We start from the raw sequence: 17,472 nt of genomic DNA, 5'->3' as shown, positions 1-17,472 counted from the left end.
TCAATGCACTCATTGACTATAATTCATAATTCAATATTTAGGTTAGTGCAGATCCAATATGAGTTGATTCTTCTTAAATTCTTAAATTTGATCTATCACCCAAGAAACATGAAAGAAAAAATTGTGAATTAGGGGTGGTCTAGATGGTCCTGCAGTGTCACTGAAATTCTAATGGAGACTCCAAGAAATGGATTGACGAGTGCAGATATATTGAGGTATTTTTAATGAGTGTTGATCAATTTGCACTATGCAGCGAAAATGGTTGATTCTATGACAATAGGCAAAGGTGGATTTACATGACATCTTAAGACTTCTCCGTCACTATGGTGTTCAGTTATATATTCTTTTTCTGCCCCCATGTGCTGACACTGTGGATGTGGGAATGCCATTCGTGACCAAATTTTGTATTTTACTTTAGTCAGCATTTTTTGTCATAGCCACAAGAACTAAACACTTGCATGGACAATGATACAGTTCAGGGAGTGCAAGAGAGAGACAGCACTAATCTAAACACAAGATTTCACCCCTAATAAAGTATATAAAATGGAAATTGTATACAAATGCAATCAAGATCTGTAACAACTGATCACTCTATGCCAGTTATACAAATGAGAAAACTTAGGCTAGAGAAACACCAAACATGGATCTGGAGAAAAACACAATCAATCTATCAATAAACTAACTATTTTTCTTAAATTATAGGCTACCTCACAAAATGCTGTCAGATAACTTTGCTTAAAATAAGGAAAAAAAAAAAGTTTGCCAAACGAGGTAAAAAATGTATTAGCCTACAATTTTTACAGTTCACTGAAAAAGTGTGTTACACATTTTAGTTTCTCAAGCGAACCGATCTTGTTTGATTTGAGGTATTTTACTGGGAAACAATTGAAATACTATAGTAAATAGCCTCCTGACAAAACAGCTGAGCAGGACACTAAAAAACAACTAACCACTGGTTACAAAACACAATTTAAAGCAATTAATTCATTAAATCAGTAAAAAAAAAAAGTTAATCTAAAACAAATAGGTATATTTTGCTCAAAACAATTCTTTACTTCTGGTTCTGATAGAATGCTGTTCAAAAAGTTAAACACGTTTTCTCTGCATGTCCCATTCATTCATCAAGTTTCCCCAAACTTTAGAATGGACATCATAACGGACCTCCCTTCGCGAACTCATTCTTCCTTATGTAACCGAGCTGACAGCCAACAGGCTAATTTATGACCCATTTAACATTTGTGTGAAATCTATCTATCTATTGTCATGACGTTACTCACCCCCCGACTCCAGCTGCTTTGAGTCTGGAGTTCGGGGCATTGTCCGGCTCCATCGCGCTTACTTCATTCTTCCTCGGGAGTGTTTGCTGCAGTCAAGACATGACAGAGTTGCTGCTGATTTACTTCCATATCACAACGTCCCTTAATAACTGCTGAAGGTCTTAATGCACCACTGTATTACAACACTACATGCCGTAGTCTTTCCCAATTGACAAATGTAGTGCTTTCCAAAGAGAGAAACCTGCGAGGCGCAATGCAGACTTTTCCATCTGACAGTAATAGATCCGATGATGCTGAAAACTAGAAAGTTAAGTCCAAAGAGGCACAGACATCGTTTGCTGAAGTGAAGTACAAGCGTTTAGTCAAGTCGCCGAATCTCAAGTACTTAGTAGGCATGCTGAAGATTTGAGACACTGGAAGCATATTTCCCTCTGTCGCCCTCAACTGTCTTATGAGGAAGAAACACTTCGCTCTGGAAACTAGAAGGGATTCAATGGAAGGTGTGTCTTTCCAAACCGACGCGTTTATTTTCGCTTTCGTCGAAATAAATAAATAAATTAAGCCAATATGTAGCCTATATTTAATTTATCACAGATGTGGAGCATTAGTCCCCTCATCGCACTTCCATGCAGATTTGGGCATTTGCTCCTGTGAAAGTCTGTCTTGTAAGGGTTATTTAACTTTCAACAAGAAGAAATAAAACTTTTTATGTATTTAAAGCAATTACAAAGTCTTTTTTTTCAGTGCATTAATAAGGAAGTCCACAGTTAAAGAAGTCCCAGAAAATATATTGGGCTTCGCTGAATATTCTTAAGAGAATGAAAAGTGCTTTTATTTAATTTATTTACTTTTGTTATTTACTCAAATTTCACATTCAATGCTGCTAATACATATCCCGACTTTATGGTTTTGCTGACTGAATATAGGCTGCACACAGCCAGTATTATTAGAATCTTTAAAAAAGAAAGCAGTAAAATCTTTAAAAGTGTGTGGGCTTTAAAGCCTTTAAAATTTATTTATTTTTATTTTTTATACCTGATTGTACACTTACTCTTATTTTTATATTATTACCCTCACCCACAACAATAAAGTATCTATACTTTTCGATTACTTTTCGATTGCTTGTGACCTAACTTGTTTATCACATTGATTTGAATAGGAAATTCTTGTGCCATATCCCATATTGATATAAGAATACAAAGAGTGAGAAAATATATTCCATTCTTTGTTATCAACAACATGAAGTGCATTATATATTAGGCTACATTATGTCTGTCATGAACCGCTCTGAGACACGAGGGTAGAGGATCCAAATGCAGCAATCCAGACACGTAATCCAATAAACAGGCAATGGGTCAAAACACAGGTAGACAGTCCAAACAAACAAAACAAAACAAAACAAAACAAAACAAAAACAAGACAGGCAGGGGTCAGAGGCAAGAGAGTAATCCAAGGAAAAGGCAAGAAATCCGAAAACCAAGAAAACGCTTGGAGTTGCAGTGTGACACTAAACAAAACTTCGCAGTGAGTGAAGGGGTGAACCAGGCTTATAACGGGTGAACTATACAAGATAATAAGACACAGGTGAATGTGATAATGAGTGTTGATGAGTCCGGGCAGTGAGTTCTGGGAAATGTAGTTTGTGAGTGAAATATGATAGTCTGGTTTGGAGTGCCCTCTGGTGGCACTCAAGGGCACTCCAGCTGGTGACCGTTACATAGCCCCCCCTCAAAGGAGCGGCTTCCAGACGCTCTGAAATTTTCCAGGAGGGAGTGGAGCGGAGGCGGAGGACCAGGGAGGAGCAGGCTGTGCAGGCGACCAGGGCAGAGACGACCCTTCAGGCGGCCAGGGCGGAGACGAACCTTCAGGCAGCCAAGGAGGAGACGACACTATTTTAAAAGCCTGTTTTATACTTCTGCGTCAAACTCACGCCATAGCTACGTCGTAGGCTGTGTGTAGCGCGCGTACCCTTCGGCATACCCTGACGTGCACCTCTCCAAAAATGTAACAACGCGTCAACTCTACGCGGACACAAGCGCTGTGATTGGTCTGCTAGAACCCCTCCCTCGGGTTTCACATGCTCCCTCTGCAAACGTGTAATTGCGCGTCAACGCGGACAACGACGCAGAAGTATAAATGAAAACCAGAGGCTTCGGCGTAGGTCCGACGCAGAAGTATAAAACATTACGTTGTTACAATGTTGCGAGCACGTAGACAGCGACGTTGCCATAGAAGAAATGCAACGTGCCACAGACGTTGCCACAGCGTAAATGTGTTTGCTGGGTACTCCTCCTCATTGAAAATTGTCTAAAACATTTAGGTCGATTACAATGAATTATAGGCATATCATTAATTATTAACAGTCTATAATATGTCCAAACATTACAACAATTCATCAATGAAAATTAAAAACAGCTTTATTTCAAAAACATTAATCAAATTAATAAAAGAGGCAAAGTGTAGGCTACCGCAGGTAGTGGCTTGGAAAAAGTGGGTAATGGTAAATCCATTTTGCAACATGAACTGGAGGCAAGCAACAGTAATTTGTAGCTAGTTTGAACTACAGAAGATCTCCCTCTTTTCGTTTTTTTTTTTTTTGCAGCAGCAGCAGCAGATCGATGAAACTTCTGTTTTCGCGCAGGCGCAGTGAGGGGAAAAAACACTGAGTTTAGGGCAATCGGTTCGTAGTTCTGCTTCAACTGTGCGATATAGTCACAAGGAGCGACCAAAATTTGCCAGAAATTGCCAGAAATTCATCTGACCATCCGATTGCTGGGAGAGGTTAATCGCCTCTCGTTTCCCCCTGCACACTGCACGAACACTGCATGACAAACGACGCACAACAAAGCTGAAAATCGGCCCGGCCCGACCCAAAAAAGAGTCGCACGAGTCAGAATTTGGCTCAAAATCGGACGAAAATCACACAGTGTATGCCCGCCAAAAGGGGTATGCCTGCTTCGTGAATCATGGTGAGTGTGCCTCAAATCGCCCTGAATTGGTTAAACTATGGAAATGAATTGATTCCCCCATATCAGCATTTCCTTTAAAGCCACAGTATGGAATTTGTCTCCACTAGGGGTCGCTAAACTCTTTACAATAACAAAGGCGTAGTTTGATGACGCAACACATGCTAAGAATTATGAATGTTGTCGTCTATTGGTTGTCGGATTGGTCTAACATTAGCCTACACTAGCACACTAAACTGCATTTGAATGTGTTGAAATGTATGTATTAGTTTGTTTGTATGTGACTAGCAGTAAGCTAGATCAACATTAGAATAACATACAGATCATATTCTAACATTTTATCATTGTTGAACTATATTACATTGATTAGTTTTATGTAAATGTGCTCACCTGTTTAATAAAGTTCATGTAGGAGCGGTCGAAATCTCGGACGTGGAGCTCTCGTTTATATGTCTATGGGAGCTCTAGGCATCTCGAAAACACCGCGCTGATATTGATTCTCGTTTTAGTTCTCCTTTTTTATCCAAAGTCTGCTTGCCATAGTCCATAATGTTTGAACGAAACAACAACAGCGTGCAAATAGACATTGCGAACTCCACAGTTGTCTGCGTCTGTCGCTTTGGTTAATCAGAGGGCTCTGCTCATAGCTCTGGTTACCATGGCAGTACGAGCGGAAATCATGGCGGAAACCAGGGACAACGCGGATATGACGCCATTGACTGCGACAAACCGGAAATAAAGAAACGTGCCATGTCTAAAAATTTAATTACAATTTCTCCTGGTTTGAAAGTTGTTGGAAACAGTCGGGATAATGTAAGTACACAACTAAAAAAAATATATAACATAGATATAGTGATTTTTGCTAATTTTAAAGCAAAAAAGTTACATATTGTGCCTTTAATCGAAATAGGAATGAGCATGAAATGAAGATCTGTGAGTGACGCGGTTTTTAGTGAGTAGGCTACTCAGCTTTGTAAAATGCATCTCCGACCCGTGTCTGTGACCATGAGGACAAAAATATGCATATTACATATCAAATATTAATACATATCAAAAATATGAAATAAAAATGAAATTAACAATGCTTCAAGTTTTTGAAGTCAGTATAGCACTCAGCTAATAGCCTAATACAGAAATTGAATAAAGTTTTAGACGAATTGTATGGAAGGGTGAGTAAATGATGACAGAATTTTTCTTTTTGGGTGAAGTATGCCTTTAAGTCACTATGAAATTAAAATGGACAATTCTTATTTTATATGGAATTCTGCAGTGTTTATTATAAGTGGTTTATCTGTGCACATATTTATTTATTTATTTAAATAATGTGCCCTTTTAATCTTAAATCAAAATGTCTTCCCCCTCCCACTTCAACATCTTTTTTTTTTTTCTCTGATGATGTGTTTGCTGGTGCGAGGGCAGGACAACCTTTCACTCACATGAGATCACAGCAATAGCAAACCACAACGATCAATTCCTGATGGACAAAATCAAGTACCGCCCTACATTTTTTCTTATAAGTAAAAAGAAATAGTCAAAGCCTACTTGCACTGGACGTGCTGGTTTTGGCCTCATCTCATATATGAAACACCTGCGATTGTTGACAAGTTTGGATGAGCAAGGGTGAAACACAAGTTATAGTACCTCCAGTGCCCTGTAGATGGTGATATCGCTTCTTTGTAGCAGCAGTAAACTGCTGCAGAAAAAGTTAGGTTCCATGCAATATGTAATGAGTAATTGCATTACTCTTCACAAATGTATTGGAGCAAAGAGTATACTTGTTCAAAAATGTAGTCAAGTAGAGAGTAAAAGTTGCTAATATCTTTGATTTTTGAAATTACAAAGTAGCCTAAAAGACACTTCTTCCTTCAAGCATCCTTCAAGCAGGTCGTCTATGTGACATAGCAGCAAAACATGGCTTTAAAATCACACTGACACCATCTAATTTTACTGCAATGCAAGTCAAACAAGCGAAAATGAGCAATGTGCAAAGCAAACGGTCTGTGCCTCCGTGTTTACGGTCCATGTCTGAATGCGACACACACAGTATTGCTTTGTTTGTTTGGGGGAGGAGCATGCTGCCCTTGCGCTGGATCAGGGCAGGTGCGAGCATTGTGAATTATTCACGGTTAAGATGCTATGTGCTCGCTTTGCTTACTTCCAAGGGCCAGCATGGGGCTCCCATATAGATCTTGCTGAGGGGTGAGAGACAGGTCCGGCGCCTCTTCGGCTCGGGTGGAGGACGACGAATCTCTTGAATCCGGTATGGATTACGAGTCGCCTACCTACCTCATGTGATGATAAAGGAATTACTCGCGCGGTGGCCAGGTTACAGCTAGACTGGCCACACGAATAAGAGACTCCCAAACGCTCTAAACTGGAAGATAGACAGGAGAGGTCTCTCCCCTTCTTTGGAGACCTCCATGACGAGTTATCTCTTTCATGGGGGAAACCATATACTTCTTGTGTCTTTGCGCCTTTGGCGTCGACATATTTGACAATCGTGGGTGCGAAGGCACGGGAGTATTCGATAATGCTACAGGTCGAAGAGACGCTCATGAGCTATCTTTCACCTGGTTTGGCATCGTCATTAAAGAAACCAACTCTCTCCACTAAGCCATGCAGAACCACCTCAACGCTATTGGGGAAAGCGTTTCAAGTGGCAGGTCAGGCTGGTGCTGCGCTGTGCTGCGCACCATGGCGCTTTGGGCTCAGGACAAGCTCCTGTCACTGAAAGTAGTCTTTTTCCCTGGACATCTGAATGTGGTAGCAGATTTACTGTTCAGACAGAGAAAACCAATGGGAGAGTGTAAACTCCACCCCGAGGTAGTGAAACAAATCTGGGAAAGATTTTACGATGCAGACATGCAGATGCAGACCATACGATGGACATCTTCGCCTCTGAATAGACAGGCCCAAAATGCGCCTGTATGCGTTTCTCTTGGTTTCTCTGGTACTGGGAGTCCTAGCCAGACCTCGCCAACAAGGGTCTTGCCTCTTACTGATAGCGCTGCGTTGGCCAAACAGAGTCTGGTTCTCTGAAATAACATCTCTCCTCGACGGCTTGCCCTGGGCGATAGTGGAAAGGAGGCACCTTCTGTCTTAAGCACAGTGGACGTTATTAAATCCCCGGCCCGAGCTGTGGAACCTTCATGTTTGGCCCCTAAAGGGTATCGACTGAGGGTCACTTTTATCTGAAGTTATAGAGACCCTTCTCAGTGCTAGGACTCCCTTCACTAGAAGTAGTTATTCCAATAAATGGGATGTCTTTGGAAGGTGGTGCACTGCACGTAATGCAGATATACTGTAGTTAGCTGCCAGATTGTTTCAGTTCTGGACTTACTTCAGGAACAATTGTCAGAAGGCACATGCCCCGCCACTCTCAGGGTTTTATGTGGCCGCTTTATCGGCTTGCCACACCTTGATTGACGGGGTCGGGTGTCACTCGGGAAGAATCCTCTGCTCGCCTGCTTCGTTCGTGGGGCCAGGCGACTGAGGCCTCTGTTAGAACAAATATCCCTTCATGGGACTTAGCTATAGTCCTTGAGAGGCTGGTAGAGACCCCCTTTTAACCTCTAGAGTCAGCGCCTGACAAGCTTCTGACTTTAAAGATGTTTTTCTTATTGGTATCACTTCTTTGAAAAGAATTGGGGATTTGCAAGTTCTGTCTGTCTTGTCATCCTGCTTAGACTTTGCCCCAGGAATGGTGAACGCAATTTTGTATCCTCATCCTGACTACCTGCCTAAGGTTCCTTCCTCAACCATACATCTGGTCACTTTTGAGGCCTTCTTTCCTCCACTGTTCACAATGCCAAATAAGGAGAAATTTCACAGACTGTGTCCAGTCCGTGCTCTTCAGGCCTACGTCCACCGCACTAGCCAGTGGGTAAATCAGACCAACTAGTCGTTTGTCATGGGGGCTGTAACAGGCCATCACAAAACATACAATTTCACATTGGGTGAGGAATGCTATTGCCTGATGCTAAAAGCGCTATTTAAATAAAGGTGACTTGACTTGCCTATGAGGCACATGATCAAGCTTCAGGGCTCATTCTACCAGGGGGGTCGCATCTTCCTTAGCCTTGGTGGGTGATGCCCCTGCAGCATGTTTGTGATGCGGCAGCCTGGTCATCTTCACACACATTCATAAGATTTTACAGTTTGGATGTTCATGCCACTCCGGGCTCACACGTCCTTCACACATCAACATCACAAGCTCATGTCTGAGACCTTTCGCATTCTTGTGATTACACACTACACAAAACGTGAGGGGTCCAGACACCTCCAGTGAGGCGACGTGGGTATTTTCTTTCCCAGAGCACTGAACCAAGCGCAGCAATAAGTGTAGCTTTGAAAGGGAACGTCTCGGATTACTTCACTGTAACCCTGTTCCCTGAAAAAGCAGGAAAGAGATGCTGCGCTTCATTGCCGCACTGAGCATGTCCAAGGACTGCTCTTCAGACAAAATTATACCTGACGATTCACCTGTGGCACATATAATTATAGCCTCTGATGAGCGTGCATTCTGATGATGTCACTGTCCGAAGCTATAAAAGTTCGAAGTCCATTGACCTGTTACACACATTTCACAGCTGGTCACACAAAAATGTTCCCAGAGCATTGAATCAAGCTCAGCATCTCGTTCCCACTTTTTCAGGAAACAGGTTTACAGTGAAGTAATACGTTCTAATTAGTGAGCAGTGGTTTCTTAAGGTTGAGTTATTAATATGGACCTTAGCCAAAGTTAGAGAAACCTACAGTTTTGTTCAGTTCAGTTTTGCCTTTGTTTGGCATTAATGTTTAATTAATTACAAATAACTTTGTTTTCCTGTCGTGTCTGGATTTCTGTTTTTGCCTTCATCTCATGTTCCTGGATTTACTTTTGGTATTATTTGTTGACAAATGTCATCTAACTACATTTGGATCCTTCTCTCTATTGTTTCTGAACCACTCTGCATTACAACCAGGCAGGTTAGAGTTTGTAATTGGATTTAGGAGATTAACACAGCAAGGCTTGATTGCAACCTGTCATTTTGAATTAAAGTTGCAACTTGCAAATAGTGAAACTTTTTGTGTGAGATAAGTCGTCAGCACAAAGCTTCAACACATTACCACAATCAAAGAACATTCCAGAACAGATGAGGGGAAAAAGTTGTTCAGAAATATATACAACGCCTTAAGGTTATTTGACTCCTCTGGACTGCAGTGTGAGCCATTGCTTCTAAATGGACAAGAATATTCCCAGAATAGGCAAACCTTTCAAATTTCTCCAAGGCCTTTCAAACGATATGGAAAAGAACGCACATGATACAACCAGAACGGACAACACCAGATCAGGGGCCCATTCTTCCTATGTGGATTACTCGGTTATCTGGATTTTACTGTCGACAATTTTATATGATCCAGGATTGTTAGGTTCTTCGAAGATCATCCCAGAGTTGCTGTCATAGCAACAGGTCCATAAGCTCAAACCTGCTCGAGAGCAGGCTTATTTCTTGTAAACAGGAATAGATTGTGGGTTTTTTTATACCTTAGGTGATTCTTTAAGTCTGTCCTAGGCACTGCTACTTTCTTACAAGAGTTTCTTATTGAACCAGGAACAATAACAATTTAAAATAATAATGATAAATTCAAAATTATTTAGAAAATAATATTATAATGTTGTGTAGACACATCTATAGACACAGCCAGTTTCACCTATTGAGAGTTTTATTCATGCTATGAGGGAATAATTACCTAGTAATTTTAGTCTTACACTCATGATGCACATGACACACATAACTTAGTCTATGCCAAACATTAATTTGAACGGTGACAGTTAATATTGGAGTGGCAAAACAGATAACGTAAAAAAAGAAAAAACTTTAATTAATGCTGTCACGTAACAAAAAACCTCCAGTCTTTGTGCGAAGCTAGGCTAGTGGTGGGTGCGTCAGACAGAGTTACGGCACACACGGAGATGAAAAAGATATGTATGGACTTATCTAACTCTGGGGGATACGGTGAATAAGCTAAAGTCCTAAAAAGTCGGCGTGTTCCTTTAAATACACACAGGTTAACGAGGGGCTGACCAGGAACATGTATAAGTGATTAGTTACTATGAAGTAACTAGGTTTGCTATGGACACACAAGGGTAACTATAGAAACTAACAAGGCAGGCAATGAGAAAAACACTTCAACATAAAAGTCCTTAAACATAAGACAGGGGAACACGAGACCATAATCATTACACTGGTTAATCTTTTAATCAATTAAGTGGATTATAAAATTAGGTAACTGTATAAATAATTCAGGTATCAGCTGCATTGGCATAGCCTACTTGTGATTTTTAAACGTGATACAAATTGCCTTTCACTATAGCTGTCAACATACAGATCTATGCGCAGGTGCCAAATACGTTTTTTTTTATATATTCTTTTCTGGAGGATAATAATGGAAGCCTGCTGGTTTTATGTCTTATCATACTGGATTTCATAAGGTTAACTTGTGCAAAAATCCAGTATGATTTAGACAGATATGATAGAGCCAAGAAACAAATGATGTGTATTAGTGAGATGTAAAATTTTCATTCATTTTCATTAATGTCTAGACAGCACATGAACATGTTTATAGTTTGCACATGAATCTAGAAATTTGATTTACTAGTACATTTTAATGTAATCACATCCATGTAAGCAGATGAGTAAAATGGCATATAACAGTGACTTATGATTAAGTAAACACTGTGAGACAAAATGAGTGTTACAAATGTTGCTATCAAACTCCACAAACCCTCTCTAACAGCAGTAATCACCTTTTAAAGAGACTAAGACTTGAACTGCTGCCTCTATAAAGATTTGATAAACCCCATGCACAGTACAGTAGCCTACCACACAGCTAAAACATCTGTCTGTGGTACAGTACAGCTGTACTCAAGTCCACTTCTATTGGAGTATTTATCCTTTCCACATATGTAAACAGGACATTTGGGGGGAAGATGGTCTGCCTTTCTACTGAGGTAGATCTACAAAGGGCAGAATCCTAGCCCAGCAATGTTGTTACTGTCTGAATTGTGAATGTACCAGCAGTGACTATTGACCTACTTCCATAACTTAAAGATTTTTAGACTACAGTACAAGTTGAGAATATTGAAATTCCTAATTACAATGATAGGCATTTTGATCTTCAATCCACAATATATTTTCACTCAAGGTTTGTGATTTTGAACTTTCGTCTTACACAAACCCTTACTGCCTTTCAAATATGTATCTTTTCCCCTGTTTACAGATTTACTTAACCTGATTAACGGACACTGGAAGCTTATGATGTCATCTGGATCAGAAGGGGCTATGAAGGGGCTATTTGTCAAAGAGGCATTTCAGGCATCTAGGCCTGTAAGCTATTTGCATAGATCCTACTTGTGAGAAGGTGTAATGTTGGGCCAAAGTCAAAGAAAATGGGGTTAGTGTGAGGTCATTCCTCCTTTTGAGTCTTCAGAAATGTGTGCTGTTACTGACAGAAACATAAATGGTACTGATTTTTACACATCTCTGTCTCAGAATTGATGAGGAGGTCAGTTTAAAATGACTTAACTGCTACAGATCCATAAGATATAAAAACATAAATTCAATTATTTCTCTCTGCTCTTGAGAGATTCTACAGCTATGGGAATATTTAAAAGCAGAATGAAAGTTTTAAATAAAATCCAAGCAGCTTAGTCCACCCAGTCAAAAATTTCGCAATCTTTTTGTTATACTTGGGTCCTAGTTGTCTTATGATTAACTTTAAGGTAACTAAACAAACTTGATGTTGATGATTTCTTTTTATTGAGGGCACTCTGATGTATTTAAAGTCCATCTTTCAAGTTGAAGATCCCTGTGAATGAACGTGTAGATAAATAGTGTAGGAACTCGATTTGCGTGAAGAAATTAATCATAAATGTGCATGAAAAAAGTTTTTAAAAAGAAAGTGTGAGTAAAATTACTTCCGCTGTCAAAAACGCTCTGATCGGAAGTGACGCAACGGCCGGTAAATATCATCTCTTCGTAATGGAGTCAGACAGTGAAGAGGTTGCAGTAGGGGTTAATGTAAACTCTTACGATGGGCCATTGCCGTATAATTATGAGCCACCTAGGCAAGAGAGGGGTCAGGTAGAGTTAAGGGGAAGGGTAAATGGACAGAGGAGAGAGATAGAGTTGTGGTGTGAGGAGAATGGTGTCTTGGTGAGTGACCACAGGCTATAGCTAATTGTGGCTAACGTTGTCTCCATGTTTATCACATTGCATCTTTAATAAATCATATTTAGCAATATTGCTGTCGACTTTGTTGTTTTTCAAGCATCCATGTAGATAGGAATATGCTGTTCATGTAAATATAGTCATTGTTACAAGGATATTTTATTGCCACGTGGAGGGATACTGGGTGTAAGGCATGCAGATTAGTGCTGTCACTTTTGAGAAAAATCTAATTCGAACGGATATCGAATATCAAGAAATGTATTCGAATATCTACGAGTAAAATGTAAAATGAAGTTAACGAACAACCTCGATCCATCAGGAAACGCGCTTCATGGAGAGTTTTTCTTTTGCGTGAAAAAGCCGTTCGCCGGAGATGTGTTAAAGATAGCGGAGTGCATTCATGATTAGGCTACCGGTATAATAATCCTCCTGGCGCCTGGTCTGAGTGAGTAATGTACTCTCTTACCTTTGTACTTTGATTAACATTAATGACACTTTAAGACCAGCCGCTGCGGACAGAGACGCGATCTGACACGCGTCGCATTTTCTCACATCTCTACGTTCATTTAAGACTTTATTTAAATAATTTAAGACTGCTCTTATGAGGACACTCGACAAAACGGACATTTGGCATAATGTGTGTGTTGTGGTTTGTTCAAGCCCAAAAGAGAACTCTGACACGCGTCTTTTCTGTGGGGCGTGTGTGTGTGTGTGTGTGTGTGTGTGTGCGTAATAGGCAGGAATTACAGCGCGGTCTCTTTAGTTTTTGTCGTTATCTTCCATTTTCAAAACAAGCTGGCTATTCGCTGCTATTATTCGCTTGATTTGGTCATGGGCCTACGCTACAATAGGCTTAGAGCGGCCGCTACTGGATGAGATGGCAAATAATAAAATAAAAAGCAAACGGTCTAATCATAGACTGTAAAAAATGCGCAAAACATGGCACTTTAAAAACCGGATAGTTTTCGTCGTCTTTCAAGTTTCGTCTTTTTACAGTGCATATTTACATAAGCTTTAGGAAGTAAGTAGGTAGTCTACATGTCGTTTCTTACAAGGTAAGGGTAAACCCACACTGAGAACCAGGTCCAGGGCAGCAGCGCCCCCGCCTTTGTTTGCCTGTCGTTACGTCATATGACGCGTTCTCTGGAAAAGGGCGGTTTTTTGAAGCCTAGCTTAGAATAGGTACACTTTTTTCTTAATTTCTGCCCGTGGGTCTTGTAAAACATATGTATTCTTATGTATGTCTTTTTGAATTGACATTTTCATACAAGATTCTGTATAAATTAAGTTATAAAATTAAATTGAAAGATGGCCTTTAAGAGTTACAGTAAGTTGTACATGTAATGTATTAAGTACTTTGGCAATATAATATTATGATCAGAGAAATTATAAAGTAATTTTAATTATTTATGGTTCATAATTTCTGACTACATTTTACAACAGTCCTCCTACTACAATCATTAATGCGTACATGCATGTTCCTCTCATTACTGTAAATTTGAATTAAAATGATCCATTACAGTGGTCTGTCAAAAATGCCAGAACATTTCACAGAGAGATCAAGCAGCAACAGCAGGAGCAAATTAATAAAATGTAAAGTAGATTTTTTAGAAAATGGCTATCAACAGTTAAGACCGATGATGATACTTTGTTGCAGAAAGAAACGTTCATCTTTCCATGGGTGCATCAAAGCAAAGTCTGTCAGTATTTTAACATTTTTAGCATGTAAACAACTTCATAGATCAACCTGACTTTATTCTCTGCCTCTTGGTTGGCTTTCCATCAGCCTAACAAGTGTAGTAGTAAAATTGAATGATTGTCTGGCATGTCATTGCTCAAATTTCAAGTAACTCTGTTGCTGGCTCACATCAGTATCACCCTAGGAAAACTTGGATAAGAAATATTTAAAACGTAAACTTATTTATCATAAGTTGGATTTCAAATTTAATGGTTGACCAGCTCTAATCAGTGAATAGGTAAAGAAAAATGTAATTTCGAGTTTATCAGCCATTTCACATTTCTTCATTTCAATCTTCAATCATTTAATTACCCACCTGGGCATAACTCAATCCTAACAAACAGATGAGGACATCAAATATTATTATTTTTTTTCAGTACATTGATCTGGAGCTAATTGGAATTCATTGCCAGGAAATTCAATTTCAGATTAGCTGATAGGTTGTTGGAAATAAATTAAGCCCACTCAATCGAAAACCAGACAGTTTAAGAAATCCATTACAGAACTTCCTATTTCAGAAATCCGAGTAAGCAGCTACTTGAACTCATGCCAGTAACACCATGCTGATAAATCTCACTCTATTATCTTCACCCAAACCCATGTTGAATCGGCATTTGAATTCCACTCTTCATTAGGCGCCTGTCTATTGCTACTACAGAAATATTTGATATCAAAACTTTCTCATTAATGAGTCTACAGAAAAGACAGCAATAAGTTCCTCAGTAAATATACAGGATAACATTGATCCCACTTGGGTTTATGAAAGTGAATACTCACTTGTTTTGTTATTCACCTGGCTTGTTTGGACATCAGTTAAGATTTGCCATTGACCATGCCCCAAACAACAAGTGTCTTGTTTGGATTTGGCTGCAGTGATATGCAGTTAACCACATACCTTGAAAATGTTCACAGAACTCTTGTGAAACCACTTACTGTAGTCAGTAGATTGGCTTGTGCATTTTATTGACATACCAAAAGTGGAAGTGCTAAAATGGAGCATTTAGAGGAAATATATGCTGCTTCATACAGTCCACAGAGGATTTTGACATATGTTTGTGTTCAAATATTGCATAATTTTGTGCATTTATGAGACCATTAGTGTGAAATAAATTACTTATGAGCCTGTGGAAAAAAGTTTGCATGCAGTGCTGTAGACTCTTTAATTTGAAAAGGTTTAATTGAATCCTTTTTTATTTACTCACCATCATTTCATTCATTTCTGACTGACTTTTGGCTGTGAAACACAAAATGAGAAGTTTAAAAAAAAAAATCGAAACAAAGAAAGGAAATGAGGAATGGAGCTGCACTCTAAAATGTCAAAAAGCTCCATAGAAGTGGTCCATGATTTGTGCTTGATATTCTCGGTCAGTGATAGGTTAGGTTAGGATAGTTCTGTGTGAGGAACAGTTATCAATTATTCACTAAAAATCTTAAAATCTGCCTAGCTCTTCTTAGGTGTATACATGGATTCATGATAGAAGTACTGGTGTCTGATTCATAAATTAATCATTCTTTTATGTCAGATCTTTTCAATAAATTGGCAAGAGAAAAAAAAAAATCATGAACTGGATTATTTCAGGTTCTTAAGTTAACAGCTCACTGGAGGAAAACACTAGCATTAATGAATACTTAAGCTTAATTTTCAGCTTAATTTTCTACCCGGACATAAGGGTATAAATACGGCCCGTATGCACTTCCCATTCATGTTTTGCTGATGAGCCGAAACAGGGATTGCAATGGGCCATTCGGCGGTGGTCCGTGGCTGTGAGGGAGGGACGTAACGTCATTAGTAACCAAGACGTTACCATTCAGTCAGTCACGTTCAAGTTAAGTCAATACTGACGTATTGGGGTCCCTTTGGAAAGTGCCACAGCCACTGAACTGTGTTACGAGTATCGGAGACGTAGATGCTGGCAAGCTGTAGTGTGCCCTCTTGGCAACTGCCCTCACACAGTTGTTACCTACCCAGTGCCCCATGTAAGCCCAAGGAGAGTAGTCCTCCATACCAAAGGAATGGAAGGGACGGGGCTTACTCTGGGGACTGTTGTAGCTGATGTTGTTCCTCTTATCGTGACATTTCATGGGGAAGAGTGCTTTGGATCTCAATTCCCATGTTTTTCCCATTGTTAACACTGGAGAAGCATGCCTAGTCCAGTGGAGAGGGATGCTACGGAGGCCACACCATGCCGAAAGGGTAACTGCCGAGGTAACGTGTGGTGGATACACATAAGGACTGAGCTGTGGGGCAGTACTACATATGAAAGATCTCTGAGGTAGGGCTGGGACAATAAATCGATGCATCGCGATTCTTCAAATGATTCTGGATCAATTTTGAGATTTTCAGTATGCATCGCGATTCTTTCCAATTGATTCTGAGCTTAGTTTATAACAGAAGATGATGCTGCATGCTTTAGAAACAGCCATACTTTGCCTGCTTCCAATTCCTTACACACACTGCTTGAATCCTCCATAAAATAATCTTTCATAAAGTTATAAAAGGTTGAATCAAATTACAAGGGTTTTCGCAGTGGGCTGTGTTTAGATTAATTTCACGTCATAAAAGTATTCTGAGGTGAAAGTACATGTAACCAATTATGTGGACTCATCTCGCACACAGCCGAATGCGCAAGCACTCTTCGTGAACATTTGACTAGCCATCTGCTGTTAAAAACTAAGCTCAGAATTGATTTGAGAGAGAATCACGATGCATACCGAAAATCTCAGAATCTATCCACGAATACATTGATTTATTGTCCCAGTTCTACTCTGAGGTTAGTCCTGCCTAGCCAGGGAGGAGCTTCTACCAATGCAGAGATAGAGGAGGAGACTGAGGAGACTGTAAGTTAATGAGTTGGTTTATCCGCATTTTAATGTGCTCTCGTTCATAGAGATTTTTAGATTGTTACCGAGGCTTTTTAGGTTGTGTGGAATCTGCAATCTCTGACCAGTTTGTTTGCTCGTTTCCAAGGCTGCGATACGCTGTGTTTCCTGCCAACTGGCATCCTGGGGGGTCGAAATACTATAAGGTGAACAGGCAGTGGGTGAGATCACACAGACCAAAACAAAACCCGACTGACAGAACAGAACGTCTAAAATAAGTAAAATAACTGGCTGTAGAAGTGTTTTTCAGAGAAACGAGTATGTGAACTAAGCATGTTTCCTAAATATCAGCAAACATATTATGGTATTTTTATGCTTTAGTAGAGTAAAAAAGTTACATACAGCACCTTTAAGCCTTAGCAGCCAGGGCTGCTGTTGTCTTACAGAACTTGAATGGG

The 17,472-nt window shown here is 39.8% G+C and overlaps 1 protein-coding gene across 3 annotated transcripts in view; it reads right to left on the bottom strand.

Annotated features, from left to right (window-relative positions):
- Window positions 1-1,701, bottom strand: part of col27a1b (collagen, type XXVII, alpha 1b) — a 114,897-nt gene extending 113,196 nt beyond the window's left edge. For 2 of the 3 annotated variants that reach the window (XR_014030138.1, XM_081364640.1), the window contains exon 1: window positions 1,278-1,701. Coding sequence is in view for 2 of the 3 variants with exons in the window: in XM_081364640.1 (XP_081220766.1) it covers window positions 1,278-1,330 (53 nt within the window). In the remaining variant the exon portion in view is untranslated. The remainder of the gene's footprint in view (window positions 1-1,277) is intronic. The other variant, XM_081364641.1, reaches the window with a different exon arrangement.
- Window positions 1,702-17,472: the final 15,771 nt, after the last annotated feature.

Source organism: Scardinius erythrophthalmus (assembly GCF_964197995.2).
Source record: "Scardinius erythrophthalmus genome assembly, chromosome: 5".
Classification (NCBI taxonomy): Eukaryota; Metazoa; Chordata; class Actinopteri; order Cypriniformes; family Leuciscidae; genus Scardinius; species Scardinius erythrophthalmus.
The sequence above is the reverse complement of the archived record's forward strand: the minus strand, read 5'-3'. Positions and strand labels throughout refer to the sequence as shown.